General features: G+C 48.4%; 1 protein-coding gene across 11 annotated transcripts in view; it reads right to left on the reverse strand.

Annotated features, from left to right (window-relative positions):
• Positions 1–18,711, reverse strand: part of LOC309400700 (chromodomain-helicase-DNA-binding protein 8-like) — a 146,461-nt gene that overhangs the window by 30,704 nt on the left and 97,046 nt on the right. For 9 of the 11 annotated variants that reach the window (XM_081969320.1, XM_081969319.1, XM_081969325.1 and 6 more), the window contains 9 exons: positions 17,985–18,164; positions 16,356–16,466; positions 14,498–14,709; positions 9,554–9,753; positions 8,534–8,726; positions 7,106–7,195; positions 4,473–4,576; positions 3,279–3,393; positions 2,924–2,999 (listed from right to left, as the gene is read on the reverse strand). In XM_081969320.1, the coding sequence (XP_081825446.1) occupies positions 2,924–2,999; positions 3,279–3,393; positions 4,473–4,576; positions 7,106–7,195; positions 8,534–8,726; positions 9,554–9,753; positions 14,498–14,709; positions 16,356–16,466; positions 17,985–18,164 (1,281 nt within the window). The remainder of the gene's footprint in view (positions 1–2,923; positions 3,000–3,278; positions 3,394–4,472; positions 4,577–7,105; positions 7,196–8,533; positions 8,727–9,553; positions 9,754–14,497; positions 14,710–16,355; positions 16,467–17,984; positions 18,165–18,711) is intronic. The other 2 variants (XM_081969328.1, XM_081969327.1) reach the window with 1 other exon arrangement.

Raw genomic sequence — 18,711 nt, forward strand, 5'->3', positions numbered from 1 at the left:
AGAGACAGAGAACGAGACAGACAGACAGAGCGAGAGAGACAGACAGAGAGGGACAGAGAAAGAGAGAGAGAAAGAGACAGACAGACAGAACGAAACAGAGAGACACAGATCGAGAGAGACAGAGAAAGAGACAGAGAGGGACGGAGAAAGAGAGAGAGAGAGACAGAGACAGAGAGAGAGACAGAGACCCAGATAGACAGAGAGGGACAGAGAAAGAGACAGACAGAGAGAGAGAAAGAGACAGACAGAAAGAGACAGAACGAGACAGAGACACAGAGAGACAGAGCGAGAGAGACAGAGAGAAAGAGAGAAATAGACAGAGAACGAGAGAGACAGACAGAGCGAGAGAGACAGACAGAGAGGGACAGAGAAAGAGAGAGAGAAAGAGACAGACAGACAGACAGAACGAAACAGAGAGACACAGATCGAGAGAGACAGAGAAAGAGACAGAGAGGGACGGAGAAAGAGAGAGACAGAGACAGAGAGAGAGACAGAGACCCAGATAGACAGAGAGGGACAGAGAAAGAGACAGACAGAGAGAAAGAGACAGACAGAAAGAGACAGACACAGACAGAGCGAGAGAGACAGAGAGAAAGAGAGAAATAGACAGAGAACGAGAGAGACAGACAGAGCGAGAGAGACAGACAGAGAGGGACAGAGAAAGAGAGAGAGAAAGAGACAGACAGACAGAACGAAACAGAGAGACACAGATCGAGAGAGACAGAGAAAGAGACAGAGAGGGACGGAGAAAGAGAGAGAGAGACAGAGAAAGAGACAGACAGAGAGAGAGAGAGAGAGAAAGAGACAGAGAGAAAGAGACAGAACGAGACAGAGACACAGAGCGAGAGATACAGACAGAGGGGGACAGAGAAAGAGACAGAGAGAGAGGGAGGGAGAAAGGGAAGTGGTTCCTACTGATTAGGACTGGTGTGGCCGAACCGGTAGTAGTATGTCAGCCTGGGTGACTGGAACCAGCAACGCCCTAGGCCTGCCATGCCCCCGAACCGGTTCCCCGGTCACCACCATCTTGTTTTTGATTTTAATTGAAGTGTGAAAGTGAGCACAGCACACATCCGGCATGCACAAAAGCAAAACGGGAGTAAAGCGGGCTAGAACCCACCCTTGGTGTGGTGTGTGTGCGTGTGTGCGTGTGTGTTTGGAAGGATTATCCAAAGGACTGCAAAGAAATACGATCCTTCCAACCTTCTTCCCCCCCTCCAACCACCAATCCTGTCAGAACTCTAATCCTCCCATCTCTCCTACCAATGAAGCTTCTTGGGAGGGGAAGCGAAAAATCTTTTTTTCTTCCTCAGGGAAAAAACACTCCAGCTGCCTTAAAAAAAAAAAAAAAAAAGCACCTTTTGAGATTCCTGAAGGATATTCTAAATATTCAGACAGACGGAGGAGAAGCTGGGCATAGCCACAGATTCGCTCAACTACCATTCCCAGCATGCCTCCCTGTCAGTCTTAATGGCAAAGGATGCTGGGAGGGGTATTTCAGCTACAATGGAAGGACCGGGCACATGTTCCAAAGCACATCCTTTTATATATAAAGTTTTTATTTTTTATTTTTCTCATTTTCATAACATATAAACCACATGTATACTATTACATAACCAGCAGCGTATTATATTATCAAATGTTTGCATCAATCGTCTTACCGTCAACTCCCAAAACACATATATTGGCTCTTCTGCTCTCCATCCACCATATTTGTATACCTTATCCATCACTTTCTTCTCCCTCTCTCCTCCCGCTCCCTACCTCCTTTCTTCCCTCTGTCGTCCTTCTCTTCTCTCCTTCCCCTTCCTCTCTCCTTCTCCCCTTTCCACATCCTTGGCAGGCCGTGGGCCCAAGAAACAGTAGGGGGCCGGAAAAAAAAATAGATTTCTTTCTAAAAAGGAGTCGCTTGGATTGGGGTGGTGTAAAAATGTAACAAATAAATAAAACCCAGGACCAGTAGCCTCGGTTAGGTTTGAATGGCAATGGGTTTAAAACGTCTCGGGTTCTGGTTTTTTAAACATGGGAGGTGATGAGGTATATCCATGATGGCGAACCTCTCGGCGGGCACGCGAGCTGTTGCTCAGCTCAGCTCCACCCGCCGGCCGGTAGATTTTTGCGTCTCCTGCCCCATACATCCCTTCAGCCGATCCGCTCTCACAGAGAGGGACTCCTCCGGGTGCCGTCCACTAGGCAGTGCCAGCGGGCGACGCCCAGGAGTAGGGCCTTCTCGGTGATGGGCCCGACCCTCTGGAATGACCTCCCCCCTGATATCAGAACCACCACCGATCTCCGCTCCTTCCGTAAGAAGCTTAAAACCCACCTGTTCAAGTTAGCCGGCCTGGCCTAATCCCAGTTTAGTCCCTCAAGTCTGCATTTTTAAATTTTTAGGGGTTAGTTTTAGGTTGATTTTTAACTTTTATTATCTTGTACAGCTGTTAGGTTTAATTCGATTTTAAGGGTATTTAAGGGTATTTATTTTTGTATCTGGTTTTTAATGAGATGCCTGTACACCGCCCCAAGTCCCTTCGGGGAGAGGGGGCGGTCTATAAATCTTGAAAAATAAAATAAAAATAAAATAAAATAAAACATGCGGGAGAGGCACACGCATGCGCCAGGAGGAGGGGGAAGCGTAGAGAGGTGCGCCCCTCTCCCCGTTTTTGGTTTCTGGAGGCTTCAGGGAGGCCTGCTAGGCCCAAAACATGGTGCGAGGGGAGGAAGGTGTCGCACCATGGTTTTTTTTTTTTGGGGGGGGGGGTTGTGCGCATGCACAGGAGAGTGAGGGAGGGCAGGGTGTCATATGAGCATGGGTGCGTTGCATTATGGGGTGTGGGCATTCTGGGTGTTGATTTCGGTATGCAAGGAGAAAAAGTTTAGCCCTCACTGGGCTATATTAACAGTGCAATTGGGTTTAGGATCCCACCTCTTCATCGTGTTCCTTGGCCGGGGCTCCGACCGGTTTGTATTCCGGATCCTCGCAGTCCTTGTCAAAATCCACCCTGCCGGCGACATGAGAACTAGTCAATTCTTGCGGTGGAAATCCCGGCATCCTTTCCCCCGCTTTCCAGACACACCTCAGAACTTCCCTTGAGAAGCAAGGTGAACTCACAGACACCCGAGTTTCGGGGCCAGTGGTCCCCTCCCTCGGTGCCTCGGTATTAGCATGGCAGGTCATCATGGGTGCGGTTCCCCCCCACACCCCCATTGTCCGTCGTCCGTGCCCCCCCACTCCCCCCAGCCTTGAGAATGGCTCAACTCTAGCCCAAGCGGCCTCTCACCCCTCGCCCACATCCGGTCGGTGCTCAGCGGCAATGGCCTTGTCATCCGGGCGGCCGGCTTTCTCCAGGAAACAGAGCGCGGGGTCGGCTCGCATGGTGTTGTACTTCTCGTAGCCTGAAGGAAAGGTCAAACATCAGTGCCTCAAGGGCTTATGTCCCCATGTAACCTCAGGCAGAGGTTAGACTATATAAAGTCAGCTTCCCGGTTACGCCTCTAGTCCTGGCGTTCCTTAGAGGGCTCTTATCCAAGAGGAACCAAGTGTCAGCCCTAACAAAATAAGACTCCGTGTTGTGGCCCGCCAGCGCCCAGCGGAGCTAGCAACAGATTTGGAGAGCGAGGAGGTTGGGGAGGAACATGGGCCAGTCCTGGAGTCTGGGAAAGGCTCTGATGTGGGCTCCGCGTCGGAGGCAGAGGTGGGGCCAGGGCCGTCCGACCGTTATCAGTTACCTTCGGAGTCAGACATCAGTGGGGCAGAAGAACAGCTGGAGCCTGTTCCCAGTGTGCGCATGCAGAGTTGCTAGACGAAGGGAACAGCTAAGGGTCGACTTGGGAGTAAGGCCAGAGGTGGACGGTGAATAGCCCCTCCCATAGGGAATAAAAGAGGAGCGAAAGGGGAGTGGAGTTTGCAGGAGACAATTAATTCAATCCTGCATTCTTGCCAAGTATTGCAGCGCCTGAAAGATATCGTCCTGGCCAGTCTCCAAGCCTGATAAAAGGCCGGTAATTGTGAACTATCTTGAAAGACTCTGGGAGAGGAAAGACTTTGCTGGGGAGAAATTCACTCTAAAATTACATAAAAGGGGTTTATCGGGACGAGGACTCGGCTTTGTGCTGCTGGGGAAGCCTAGGTCAGAACAGTTTTGTTGTTTTTAGAGTCCTCTATATTAAGTAAATTTAAATTGAGTATAATTTAGATTTGGTGGCTTCTGTTCACTGACAATTTATTGGTAGTCCTTGACTTATGACCACCATGGGGGCAGGAATTTTCACTGCGAGGCAAACCGGTTGCTAAATGAATCACATCTATTTTATGATCGTTGTAGCTGTTAAGGAATCTGCCAATTAGGTGTAAGCAAAAAAAGGACTGGACTTGACTGGGTCTCATTGTCTCGTCTCTGGTTTGGGGCCTGATCGTTGGATCTGCTCCTCATTGCGAAAGGAAGGGGCATTCCCATCCAGAAGTTATCACTCACCATGTTTGAAGACCCCAAGGAGCAACGATTTGTCGGCTTCCGTGTCCCACCAGGCCGTGGGGACTTCTGCCTGATCCACGAGCGGAAACCAGATGTCCGTTTCGCTGCAGGAACGAAGATGGGAAATGGAAACAAAACAAGACAAGGCAAAAGGGGTTGTGAGATGTGAAACAGGAACCAAGACGCCTTTCCAAAATCCTAGCTCGGCTTTCGTAGCCTCACTCATGGCGCCGAGTAGATTGTCCTTAGCTCAGAGGTAGTCGAACGCAAGGCCCGTGGGCTGCATCCGTGGTAATGTGGTTGGATCCGGCTCGTGGGGCCATCCTGGAAAATGTACCGTATATTCCGCCGTATTAGGCGACTGGGCGTGTAAGACGACACCCTAATTTCAGGCGCGAGCCGTCTGAAGACCTCCGCGCTGCCAGGCTTTCGTACTTTTGAGCTCAGCGCCTTCCTCCTCCAGACCGCCAGCCAGACCTTACTAAGCCATCCCAGCCCTCATCCATCCGTGTGCCCAGGCGAGGAGCGCCGAGGTTAACGATTGAAAGGCCAGCGTCTGTGCTGGTGGCGGTGCGGCTTTTTGCTTGGCGGCGCTGCTTTTTCTTTTCTCTTCTTTTTTTTGGGTGTGGCTTTTCTTATACCTGGCATATAAAGACGACCCCCAATTTTTGAAATATTTTTGGGGGGTTAAAAAGTCTTATACGCTGGAAAATACGGTAAGCCGCGTGGCTTTGGCTGGTCTTTGGCGGGATCGCATTCTACCACATACATCCCTGCGACCAATTCGCTCACACAGGGAGGGACTCCTCCGAGTGCCATCCATCAAGCAGTGCCAACGGGCGGCACCTAGGAGTAGAGCCTTCTCTGTGATGGGCCCAACCCTCTGGAATGACCTCCCCCCTGATATTAGAACTACTACCGACTTCCGCTCCTTTCGACAAAAACTTAAGACTCACCTGTTCCGATTAGCCGGCCTGGCCCACTTATAGTTCTACTCTTACCTCCTGGCGGATATTTTATTTGGGATAGCTTTTAAGGTTAATGTTTTTAACTTTTTTAAATTTTTAAAATAAATTTTAATCTAACTTAACTAAATTGTAAGGGAACTTTCACTACCTCCTCCAGTCCTATGCTTAATTTATTTATTGCATACCTATAATATGTATATTTACTGTTTAACTTTTTTAATATGACTGTACACCGCCCCGAGTCTCTTTTGAGAGAGGGGCGGTCTAGAAATTCAATAAAGTTAAAGTTAAGTGGTCTACCCAATGCAAAGAGGAGACATCGGGCCAGCATGGCTTCGGCCCAGTCTACCCAATGAGAAGAGGAAATATCAGGCCAGTGTGGCTTCAGCCCAGTCTACCCAACGCAAAGAGGAAATATCAGGCCAGCATGGCTTCGGCCCAGTCTACCCAGTGCGAAGAGGAAACATGCCAGCAGTTTGGGGAGTGATGTTAAGCTGGCCATGCCCACTCAGTGTCCCTGTCCCGACCCCCCTCGAGGTCCTGATGCGGTCCTCAATGAAATTGAGTTTGACACCTTAGATGCACCACAGTAATCCATTTACAAGAGAAAAATAAATAAAGAGATGCTCTTTTGCCAGGATAAAAAAAAATCTCTCTCTAACAAAATGATTGACTTGGAGAAGTAAACACGTTTAATAAAAAAATAAACAAACTCAGAAGTTGCTAAGGCGATGCCACAATGGCTCATCATTAAGAAGAGTTATCTGGTGGGGTGGGCGTCTTCAAAAATCAGAGTAACAAGAGTTGGAAGGGACCTTGGAGGTCTTCTAATCCGACCCCCTTCTCAAGCAGGAGGCCCTATATACAAATCCTCTTCTTAAACAAGGACTCAAAGAAACACACCCCTAACGGAAAAGGTTTCTGTCACGAAATCCACTGAGACAATCAATGCCCGTTTCCCATACCAACCATACCCATCCATCTATATACTATATAAAACGGCTGGCTGGGTGTGTCTGTTTGTGCGTGTGGGTTCTAGCATAGCTCTGGAACGCCTTGAGCAATTTCAACCAAACCTGGTGCACAGATGGCCTAATCCCTGGAGACAAATACCGTGGGGGTAAAACACCCCTTACAGCCCTCGGGGTGTGTGTGTGTTCTGTTAAGATGAAGCCTGTTGTGCCGTAAAATGGCTTCTACTGTACTGCCGTAAAATGGCTTCTACTGTACTGCCGTAAAATAGCTCTGGAACGCCTTGAGCAATTTCAACCAAACCTGGTACACAGATGGCATAATCCCTGGAGACAAATACTGTGGGGGTAAGACACCCCTTACACCCCTCGGTGTGTGTGTGTTCTGTTGAGGCCTGTTGTGCCTTAAAATGGCTTCTACTGTACAACGCTATGGAGTTGCCATGGTAACGGCTTCACAGTGCTCCGCAAGGGGACTCCCTCTGGTAAGTGGGGAAATCCAACATTAGAAACTACGTTTGGTCCGAACATTTCCCCGCTATAAATAAATACCCGGGCAACGCTAGGTTATCAGCTAGTTAGTTAGAACCGCAAAGCCGTCGTACAAAAACAAAAGGTGGCATGTCAGTAATTTCGGGGGATAAGCCCACAGAACATCCCCCAGGCAACCTTTGTAAACGTTATTTTTTTTTACCTGGCAACAGCACCTGCCAACACTTTCTCAGCCTGGTCTCCGATCACCTCCTGGCGCAAGTAATAAAGCATTCGGACCCTGAGCAGCACCCTAAGGAGGAAAATAATACCTTTCTGTTGGGAGGACCAAGCATCGTTTGATAAATTGCACACCACCCACATTCCAAGACATTGGCTGTCTCCACTGTTAAGTCAGTGACGATGACAAAAGGTTAAGCATGAAAGCCAGCTTAGTGGCCTTGGGCCAGTCACTCTCTGTCAGCTCAACCCATCTCACAGTTGTTGTGGGGTAAAAAAAAAGGAGAAGGGATATTATGTATGTTTGTTGCCTTGAGTTATGTATAAAGTAATAAAGGTGGGATAAACATCAGATGGATTGACAGGATAGATAGATATAGATATAGATGAATGGGTGGGTGGATTATAATGACAGATATATGATAGGTAGAGGTAGATATGATAGATAGATAGATAGATAGATAGATAGATAGATAGATAGATAGATAGATATGGATGACAGAGATGATAGATAGGTAGGTTGATAGGTAGATATGGATGGATGGATGAGATGATAGATAGATAATTAGAGAGATAGATAGATAGAGAGAGAGAGAGATAGATAGATAGATAGATAGATAGATAGATAGATAGATAGATAGATAGATAGATATAGATATAGATGGATGGGTGGGTGGGTGGGTGGATTATAATGACAGATAGATGATAGGTAGTTTGAGAGGTAGATATGGATGATAGATAGATAAATAGATAGATAGATAGATAGATAGATAGATAGATAGATAGATAGATAGATGATAGATAGATGATAGATAGATAGATAGATAGATAGATAGATAGATAGATAGATGATAGATAGATAGATAGATAGATAGATAGATAGATAGATAGATAGATAGATAGATATGGATGACAGAGATGATAGGTTGATAGGTAGATATGGATGGATGGATGAGATGATAGGTAGATAGATAGGCAGATAAATAGATTAGATAGATAGATAGATAGATAGATAGATAGATAGATAGATAGATAGATAGATAGATAGATATAGGCAGTTAGGTAGATAGAAAGATATGGAAGGAAGGAAGGAAGGAAGGAAGGAAGGAAGGAAGGAAGGAAGGAAGGAAGGAAGGAAGAAAGAAAGAAAGAAAGAAAGAAAGAGACAGCATTACCACCATACAATTATTTTTCAGTGGACCACACCCAGCCTCTCGAACAGCAAATTGGAAAAATGCCAAAACCAGCATTTTTGAAGACTGAGGTTGGGATCTGGCACTATCTGTCTACCCTCCTCGAGTTCCCATCTTTTCTGCCTGGAAAAAAGATTGGGATCCAGGGAGTTGGCTTCTACTGGCTTTACAGGAGCACCCCGGGCTGGATCTCCCTTCATCCCCCCCTCCCTTCTTACTTGTTGCATTGGTGCTTGAGATGTTTCTTGTACCCTTCGTCTTGGAAGAGAGTGTCCGGGTTGTACTTGTGGATCCACTCTGCTTTCTGGAGATCAAACGTGGTCTGAGACTTGACTTTCTTCCCCTTGCGGCCCCGTGGAACCGGGATGGACAGGCCTGCCCGAGGAACAGGAAGGGAGCTCAGAGCAGGGGCTAGGTACAACATGGAACCAGTGCAATAGGGATTAGGTCACCCCGGCTTTTGCAGAGTAGCTCAACTCACACACACAGACACACAACACAGAAGGAGCCACTTAAAGGGCCCAACAACAGCAAAGGGACACCAACATTATTCCATTTCCCAAGAGTCCACCACCCTACATTCTCTCCACCCCTGGAAAAGGATTAAGGAGGCCAAAATCTCAAGCTTGGATCAAAGTCCTCCTATCAACAGAATGGACACATAGGTGTGGGTAACACTCTCAAAGGACAGCAATAGAGGGGGATATTTTTTACAGAGGCATGATTGGGCATGTCTTAACAAACTCAGGCCGCAGTGCCTGAGATAGAAAGCCCATAAAGGGAGTGGTGAGGACAGCGGAGATGATTATAGGAAGCTCACTTTCTCTCGTTCAGGATGCTGCTTATAAACGCTATGTGCTTAGTGCTTGAAGCATTGCTAAAGACCCCATACTTTACGGTCTGTTTCTGTTGCTCCTCCTTTGGGAGGTTTCTAGTAGGACTGATTCTGGAAAAGCTTTGTTCCCTAAGCCATACGTCAGGTATAGATTCATTTTTCTCACCGTGTACATACATATATCCAAACTAGACTATGTTCTTTCTCTCTGTCATAGAATGTATGTGGGTACATGCAGAATTTATTTTGACATGTTTTTGCCGTGTTTATTGGAGATGGTCACCCTTTGAGAGCTGTATGCAACGGAATTTCATTTTAACGTGTGCCGATTAGTCTACGTTCAACGTGACAATAAAGTTATTATTCTAAGTTCTATCAAAGGAGCCCCTTCCCTCTCGCTTACCCGAGTGGTTCTGAAGCTCCTTGGCTTTGCCGTTCTCAACCGGGCTGATGAGATCCCAGATGAATCCTTTGATGTTCTCGTCGCCCCGATAATGCATCAAGCAGTAGACCAGGATGGCGCGGCATATGGTCTCCACGTCCCGCTCGGACATCCGCCGCTTGAAACGTCCATGCGACAGGATCTCCCTCCAGCGGCCCCAGCTGCCAGGCAAAGCAACAGAGACATTGCTCAGATGGCTAATAAGGATGGGGAAGGGCCCTTGGTGCTTTCTGAGCTGGCTTGTCATTGCTCTAACTTCCGGGTTTCCCCCCAAATAAGACAGGGTCTTATTTTCTTTTGCCCCGTGAAATATGGCCTTGGGCTTATTATAGGGGGAGGGCTTATTGTTTTGGGGTTGCCGGGCAGCTGCTCCCTTGTGAGGGGGCTCCTGAACAGCCGGGCACAGCCAAGGCACGTGGTGCTCTGCCCGCTCCCCAGCTCCCGCGGCTTGGCACATTTGGGATACCTCCTAGTTCAGTGCATAGAGCTCTGCCCGGCTAGAGAAGGGGGTTGCGCAAGCGCCTGTTCTACCCCCAGCAAGCATGCCTCCCAGCCTCACCATGTCCTGGCCCAGCCGCCGCCGCGCCGCGCCGAGCATAACTTCTTCTCCGGTTTCCAAACTCCAAAACTTGGCTGCCGAGTCTTCCAGCAGCGGCCGCTCTAGGAGTGCGCTCTACGGTGTGGGATGGCTGCTGGAAGACTCTCTGTCCGGAAGACTCTCTGTCCGGCAGCTGGCCCACAACCATAGAGCGCACTCCTAGAGCGGCCGCTGCTGGAAGACTCGGCAGCCGAGTTTTGGAGTTTGGAAGCCGGAGAAGTTATGCTCGGAGCTCAGCGGCGACGGCGGTTGAGCTAGGGCATGGTGAGGCTGGGAGGTATGCTTGTTGGGAGCGGAACAGGCGATCGCGCAACCCCCCTCTCCAGCCGGGCACAGCGCCATGCACTGACCTAGGGGGTATCCCAAATGTGCCAAGCCGCGGGAGCTGGGGGGTGGGCAGAGCGCCACATGCCTTGGCCCCTTAGGTATCCCCTAGGTCAGTGAATGGCGCTCTGCCCGGCTGGAGAGGGGGTTTGCCGGGCGACTGCTCATGAGTGTGCTCACCTCATGGCTGCTTCGCCCCTGAGGATGTGCCCGGCTCTTCGGGAGCCCGCTCACACGGGAGCAGCTGCCCAGCAACTCCCCCCTCCGGCCAGGCAGAACGCCACTCCCCAACCTAGTGGTATCCTGAAGGCGTCAAGCAATGTGAGCGCCTTCTCCCCCCCCCCCGCTTGGCACCTTCGGTATACCGTTAGGTCGGTGAGCGGAGCGGGAAGTTGTCCATGGGGCTTATTTTCGGGGGTGGGCTTATATTTTTGCTAACGCGAAAAATGTGGCAAGGCGTTAGTTTTAGGACAGGTCGTATTTTCGGGGAAACACGGTAGGTAACATTGTCAGTAGTGCTACGGGGAGCCCTACCTACCGTAGAAATCAAGGTATTCTCTTTCAGCAACTGCAACTATACACCTAGACCTGTGATGGCAAACCCATGGCATGCGTGCCAGAGGTGGCACACAGCGCCCTCTCTGTGGGCACGCAAGCCGTAACCCAGTTCACCTCCTCTGCGCATGTGCTGTCGGCACTTGGTCCGGAAAAGATTAGCCATCACTGACTAGAACCTTTGCTTCTTAGGGAGCGGGGGGGGGGGGGGGAGCAAAGGCTCTATCATCCTCTTTTAACGACCCCATAATCCCTTGTGGGGTGGAGACTGGGCAACTGAATGGAGCTAGTAGAGCATTTAATGGCCAGATGCCTTTCCCTGTTGCCAATGCAGAGTTTTGTTCAGAAGATATATTCTCATTGTGCCCAGAGAGAGAAATATCTACCTCTGCCTAGGATCGAACTCACAGTCTCCTGATTGTGAGGCGAGAATTCCACCTCTAGGCCACCGCCCCACTCCAAGAACAAGACGCTATCTTCACAGGGATTTAGGTCCAGTGAAAAAGAGAGGACAATCTTTTGAACCATTAACGTTTTCCCCCTATCCGGTCATGATAGACTCTGGGTGCCAGCGCTCATATCGGATTCCTAGCCAAGGGAGCCAGTGTTGTCCCAAAGGGCTTCCGTAGTCATGTGGCCCGTATGACTGCAGGTAGCCTTCGATGTGCGACTGTAATTTAGCTATGTTGCAAAGTGAGGAATTTGTTAAGTGCAGCTTTGCCCCATTTTGCGACCTTTTCTGCCCCCTTGTTAAGTGAATCACTGCCGTTGAGTAGTAAGACAGGCGCTTGCTAAGCAAATCCGGCTTCCCCATTGCATCGGCTTGTCCAGAAAGTCGCAAAAGGTGATCACGTGGCCCCGGGACACAAGTAATGGTCGTACGTCTGAATCAATACAATCGCAGAGTTGGAAGGGACCTTGGAGGTCTTCTAGTCCAAACCCCTGCCTAGGCAGGAAACCCTATACCGTTTCAGACAAATGGCTATCCAACATCTTCTTAAAGACTTCCAGTGTTGGGGCATTCACAACTTCACAATCAGTTGCCAAGCATCTGAATTTTGAACCTGTGAACATGGGAATGCTGCAAAGGTCGCAACTGTGAAAAACCGTCGTAAGCCGCATTTTCCAGCGCTGTTGTAACTTTGAACTGTCGCTGTGAACTGTTGTTGAGTTGAGGACTAACTCTATATTGTATATGCCAAAACGCACGGAAAGCTGTTAGTTTCCCACGAAGGGGTACCTATTTATCTGCTCGCATTTGCATGCTTTGAAACTGGTAGGTTAAGTGAATTCCCGCAGCTGTTAATGCAGTAACAGGGTGGCTTCCCGATTGATTTTACTTGTCCCAACTTTGCAACAGGTGATCACATGACCGCAGGACAAGGGAACCGTCATAAATATGAACCCGTTCCAAGCATCTGAATTTTCATCACGTGACCATGGGAATGCGGCAAGGGTTGTAAGTGTGAAACATGCATCGTAAGTCCCTTTCCCCCCCCCAGTCCCGTTGTAACTCTAAACAGACACTAAATGAATTGTTGTTAAGTGGAGGACTACTTGTAGTAGCAATGGTTCACTTACACACACATGTGATCCGGGAATTCATTTCTCTATCAGAATTGTATTCACCCTCCCTCTTTGTTTTTTTTTGGCAAATAAAAAAAAGCTATTTTTTTTCTTGCCTCAATCGAACTAATTGTTACGTTTAAATTCAAAAAGTAAATTATTGGGAGTTGAACTAACTCCCTACCTGTACTACGAGGAAGCCAATCTACCATAACTATGGAGATTCTCAGTCATGGGTTTTTTTTTTTCCTTTGAAGCCTTTTCGCTTCTCATCTAAGAAGCGTCTTCTTCTTCAGCTCTTTGGGACAACTCAGCTGAAGATGCTTCTTGGATGAGAAGTGAAAGGGCCCCAAAGAAAAAAAATCAGAAAGTCCAGTTGCTTCTTGGAAAAAAAAACCTTTGGGACAATTCACCATGACTCTCTCTCTCCTTGGGTAGCTCTCAATAACCCAGCAACCTAGAACTAAGGAGAAATTTCATGACAGTTAGAACAATTAATCAGTGGAATGACTTGCCTCGAGTAGTTATAAATGCTCCAACACTGGAAGTTTTAAATAAGAAATTGGACAACCATTTGTCTTAAACTCAACCCCTCCAAGACTGAGTGGCTGTGGCTACTGGCGCCCCGGTTCAACCAGTGGATGCCATCGCTGGCCATAGGGGGCGAACAACTGCCCCCCCGTGGAACGGGCGCGCAATTTGGGCGTCCTCCTTGATGCCCGGCTGTCGATGGATGACCATGTGACAGCCGTGGCGAGGGGGGCGTTCCACCAGGTTCGCCTGGTGCGCCAATTGCGCCCCCTATTGGATCGGGACGCCTTACGCACAGTCACTCATGCGCTGGTGACGTCTCGCCTGGACTACTGCAATGCTCTCTACATGGGGCTCCCCTTGAGATGCACCCGAAGACTTCAGCTAGTTCAGAATGCGGCCGCGCGGGCCATCATGGGAGGAACAAGATACTCCCATATAACACCACTCATGCGCGAGCTGCACTGGCTACCTGTGGTTTTTCGGGTGCGTTTCAAGTGTTGGTCACTATCTTTAAAGCGCTCCATGGCATGGGACCTAGTTACCTGCGGGATCGCATCTCACCTCACACATCTCTACGACCTATCCGCTCTCACAGGGAGGGACTCCTCCAGGTGCCATCCGCCAAGCAGTGCCAGCGGGTGGGGCCTAGGAGTAGAGCCTTCTCTGTGATGGGCCCAACCCTCTGGAATGTCCTCCCCCCCGATATTAGAACTATTAACGACCTCCGCTCCTTCCGACAGAAACTTAAGACCCACCTGTTCCAATTAGCTGGCTTAGCCGATTTATAGCTCCATCTTTCACCTCCTGGCAAACATCTTATCGTGGAATTTTTAAGGGAATTTTAATCTTATTTGTATTTTTAATTAAATATGGTACAGTATATTTTCTACCTCCTCCGTCTATGTCTATGTTTATGTATATGTATTCTATTTTGATATGTATATGATTTTTAATAATGACTGTACACCGCCCCGAGTCCTGTTTAGGAAAGGGCGCGGTTTATAAATAAAAGTTTGATTGATTGATTGATTGATTGATTGTCTCAAGTGATGTAGCGTTTCCTGACTTGGCAGGGGGTTGGACTAGAAGACCTTCAAGGTCTTTTCCAACTGTTATTCTATTCTATTGTATTCTATTCCTAATTTTATTCTATTTCATTCCATTCCTATTTCTAGTCTAAGCTTCCAAGATAATCCCCCCCCCCTCTTCCCACAAGGAATTGGATTAAAACACACACACAAGCACGCACATCTTCCCCTACAACTCCCATAATCCTCCTTTCCACACATCCCGTTGCTTTTCGGGAGGCCTCCCTCCACGCCACATACCCATAGACCAGCAGTTGTTTCTCCACCTGGAAGCAGTCGGTGCGCCCGTACGAATGGTGGAGGGGATGGTGGTGCCGGTCGTGGCGCCGGGAGCGAGGCCGGTCGTCATCGTCGCTCTCCAAGTCGGAGAACTCAACCAGGTCGTCGTCCTTCAGGGTACTGAAGTGGCGAGTCTGCTTGCGGATGCGAGGCGTGTCAATCACCAGGTTGTTCTGTAGGAAACGAAGAGGAAAAACCCTCTGGATCTCTGAATGTGTGTCAATTCCCGTCTGGATCTCTGAACGTGTGTCAATTCCCCTCTGGATCTCTGAGTCTGTGTTAATTCAACATGTCTCAACATTTCAATTCCCCTCTGGATCTCTTGAGTGTGTGTCAATTCCCTTCTGGATCTCTGAACATTTGTCAATTCCCCTCTGGATCTCTGAACGTGTGTCAATTTCCCTTTGGATCTCTGAACATGTGTCAATTCCCCTCTGGATCTCTGAACGTGTGTCAATTCCCATCTGGATCTCGGAATGTGTGTAAATTCCCCTCTGGATCTCTGAACGTGTGTCAATTCCCATCTGGATCTCTGAACGTGTGTCAATTCCCCCTCTGGATATGTGAATGTGTGTCAATTCCCTTCTGGATCTCTGAACATATGTCAGTTCCCCTCTGGATCTCTGAATGTGTGTCAATTCCCCTCTGGATCTCTGAATGTACGTCAATTCCCCTCTGGATCTTTGAACGTGTTGGATCTCTCACCGTATGTCAATTCCCCTCCAGATCTCCAAATGTATTTCAATTCCTCCATGGACAATTCTCACTTCTGCCCTCTTTCCATCACTGAATCTTAAGACTTGGAAACAGCATAGGAATGCAAATCCATCCTTCCAAGGTCAACAAAATGAGGACCCAGATTGTTGGGGACAATAGGCTGACTCTATAAACTGCCTAGAAAGGGCTGTAAAGCGTTATGAAGCGGTATATATGTCTAAGTGCTATTGCTATCATCAGTTAAAATCAGCAGTCACACTGATGATATTCCCTTGTTTGGGTAATGAAATGTCTGCAGCAAAACAACCAAGGACCCCTCACACTATCCCACGTTCTACATTTGAAGGCAATCTTCCCGTTCCCCCCCCTCTCCCAATCTCTTATAACCAAATTTAGTCTCCTAATTGCTCTTCTCTGTTCCTTATCTAAACCTATTTTGGTTTGCCCAAATCCTCCTTAAAAGTAATGCCCAGATTTGACGCATGACCACTTCACTGAGGACTAGGAGCATAGGCTTTCCAAGCAGAGGGAAGGCCTGCGGGAGTGCAAGGCCAAGTACCGGCCCCTGGAAGCTCAGCAGACTGAGATGTCAGCCAGTTCCAGGCCATGATGCAGTCCCACTGGAACGAGCCCTTCCGGCTCTTCGCCACCAGCGGGAACTTCCCTCCAGCCTTCGCCCAAAGCCCCCCACCAGGAGGCTGAAGCAGACCCCAAGTCAGAATTTCTCCCCCCCCCTCTGACCCACACAAAAAGACCCCAAAGGGGGAGACTCTCTTCAGCAACACAAACGTTCATTGCACGTATACGTCCCAGGGGCCGTAATTGGAAGACCCCTGATTTAGTGCAATATAAAAAATGCAAATAATTTTTCTGTGGACCACCAAACTTTTCTCACAAACCGCCAGTGGTCCGCGGACCACCAGTTGGTGACCGCTGCTTTAGAGGATCCAGTCCTGGAGCAGAGAAAATAATCTGTCATCCACACAACTAGGATTCTGTGCCATGAGAGATTAAACGTCATGCCATCCTTCTCTTGATTCTTCTATTACTCAGCCAGCCAATCGTACGAGTTGACTGCATCCCTCGTCCCGGTTCAACCCACCTTACTGTTCAGGAGATCCAGGTCCAAATCTGCTTTCTTGGCCCATTTCTGCCAGAAGTTGGGGTCATCCAGGGCGATGTCTGTCCTGTTTTCAGAGGCCACAAAACTTGCCTGGGAAAGGAGAAGAGGCAAAAGAAAGGAAGACGACCGTGTGAGTTAGCAGGCTTACTGTAAAGCAGACTTCACACACGCTCTCATGTACAAAACTTTCTGCTAGATCTGTGCCAGTGACGTGCAGTCAGGTGAGGCAAGTGAGGCACAGCCTCACCGCTCTCATCATGAAAAGAAAAAAAAATTTAAAAGGAAAAAGCTGAGCTAGTTGCTGCCTCACCGTGGATGACTCTGCTTAACTGTTTAAAAGAGCCTCTAAAAAAGCGCCCTCTACTATGAGGCAGGAGAACTGCATGCCTCATCTAGTCTGACTTTAGGCGTTTTATGATCACTCGAGCAGAGTTAAGCAAGGGTTAAAAGCCTAAAAATTCCTGACGTAGGTGAGGCACGCAGTTCTCCTGCCTCATAGTAGAGGGCGCTTTTTTAGAGGCTTTTTAAATAGTTAAGCAGAGTCATCCACAGAAGCCAGGCAAAGAGCCATGCTGTAGCACACACACTTTCCCCCAGCCTCTTTCTTTTGGAAGGCTTGGATCGGCTCCCCTCTGGCTTCTCTGCCTCTCCTCTCACCCCATCCTGCCAGCAGGAGGTGAGTGGGCGGGCTTTATTGCATTCCAGGCATTTCCCACCCAGTCAGCAGGCTGCATTTGCAATGGTGGAGGTGTTTGGGGAAGGCAGCAGGGGAATGGGGGGGATGGCAGAGGAGCTGCTTTCAAGCCACTGGAAAAGATATCCAATCCAACTTGTGTGTGTGTGTGTGTGTGTGTGTGTGTGTGTGTGTTTGTTTGAAAGTGATGAGAGGGAAGGGGGTAGGAGAGATAGTCCAATCCAAATTCTGTGTGTGTGTGTTTGAGAGAGGGGGAGGAAGGGAGAGAGGGAGGAAGGAGGGGAAGGGAGAAGAAAAAGAAAATGAAAAAAGGAAAGTTATTTCACAAAGGAGAAAAACAAATGCTGTCATTTTAAATCAGAACTGAGCATGCCTGGCTGTGGAATTCTGGGAGTTGAAGTCCACAAGTCTAAAAATATTTGAAACCCACCACTGGGTCAGTGCCTCACCAGCCATAAACCTCACCGCACGTCACTGATCTGTGCAACCCACCAGAATCGTGGCGCTTAGATACTTTGTGGCTCAGTGTGTTGTGGGAAACTCAGTTCGTTGCCTTAAAAGTGTGAACGATCAGAAAGACTTTGCTTTAAGAGCAGCGGTGGCAAAGTGGTTAAGAGGGCATTTACTGCCGGTTACTTCTGCTGAATGCCGGCTGCCTGCAATTTTGGGAGTTTGAATTTCACCAGGCTCAAGGTTGACTCAGGCTTCCATCCTTTCGAGGTGGGTAAAATGAGGACCCAAAGGGTATGCACAGCCATTTTGGTGAAGGGGGGGGCCTTCAGGAGGCAAAAAAAATATATGATGTATTCGGTGTATAAGACCCACCCAGATTTTCAGCTTCTTTTTTGAGGAAAAAAGGTGCGCCTTATACTCCGAAAAATACGGTAGATAGACGGACAGACAGACGAGGATACCTTGGCAAAGGTGGACCCTTTCCCTTCACTCTCGATGGTGATGGTGGTGGTGCGCCGAAGAAGGATCTGGTCAATGTCTTCTTCGCAGAACTTAGACCCTTCATCATCCTCTTCCATAATGGCGGCATAGGCCCCTTTGCGCAGCAAATCCTCAATCTCTTTCTTCGAAAACTGCTGAATCTGTGGGGTGGGAAAGGAAGAAAGGGTCGGTTTTTTCCCCCCCCCCTCTTCTCTTTTGGTTAAACCAGAGTCAGGGAGCAACCTAGGAAAAGCCAGCTGTGCCATCAAAATACTTTGAAAGCAATACATTAAAAAAAAAAAAACTTAAGGAAACTTAAGAATGGCTAGAAAAAGCCCTAGCTGTCCATTGACTCTGCCCTTTTGAGTCTTTGTTTCCCCCCCCCCAATCGGTCAATCCAATCAATCAATCGAACCATCAATCAATCATAATCGTTGCAAAAGTGGCAAGTTATATGTCAACGCCTAAGGCGTTTCCATGACTACTATCACCTTGAGAAGGGGAGGGAAATTCCATGCATAGTTTTGGCCAGAGTAAAAGTCTCATATTTCTGTACTGGGATGTGAATGCGCATGTCTAGAACCCTGCTTAAACGTCCCGTTGGAGAATGTGATTAATGACCTCAGCCAGAGGGGACGGGGCACGGGGGTAAAGGTCAGACGCCATTCAGTGTGATTTAGTTTCAGCTACACAGAAGTCCGTGCTAAG

This window comes from Natrix helvetica, assembly GCF_964273705.1.
Source record: "Natrix helvetica genome assembly, chromosome: W".
NCBI lineage: Eukaryota > Metazoa > Chordata > Lepidosauria > Squamata > Natricidae > Natrix > Natrix helvetica.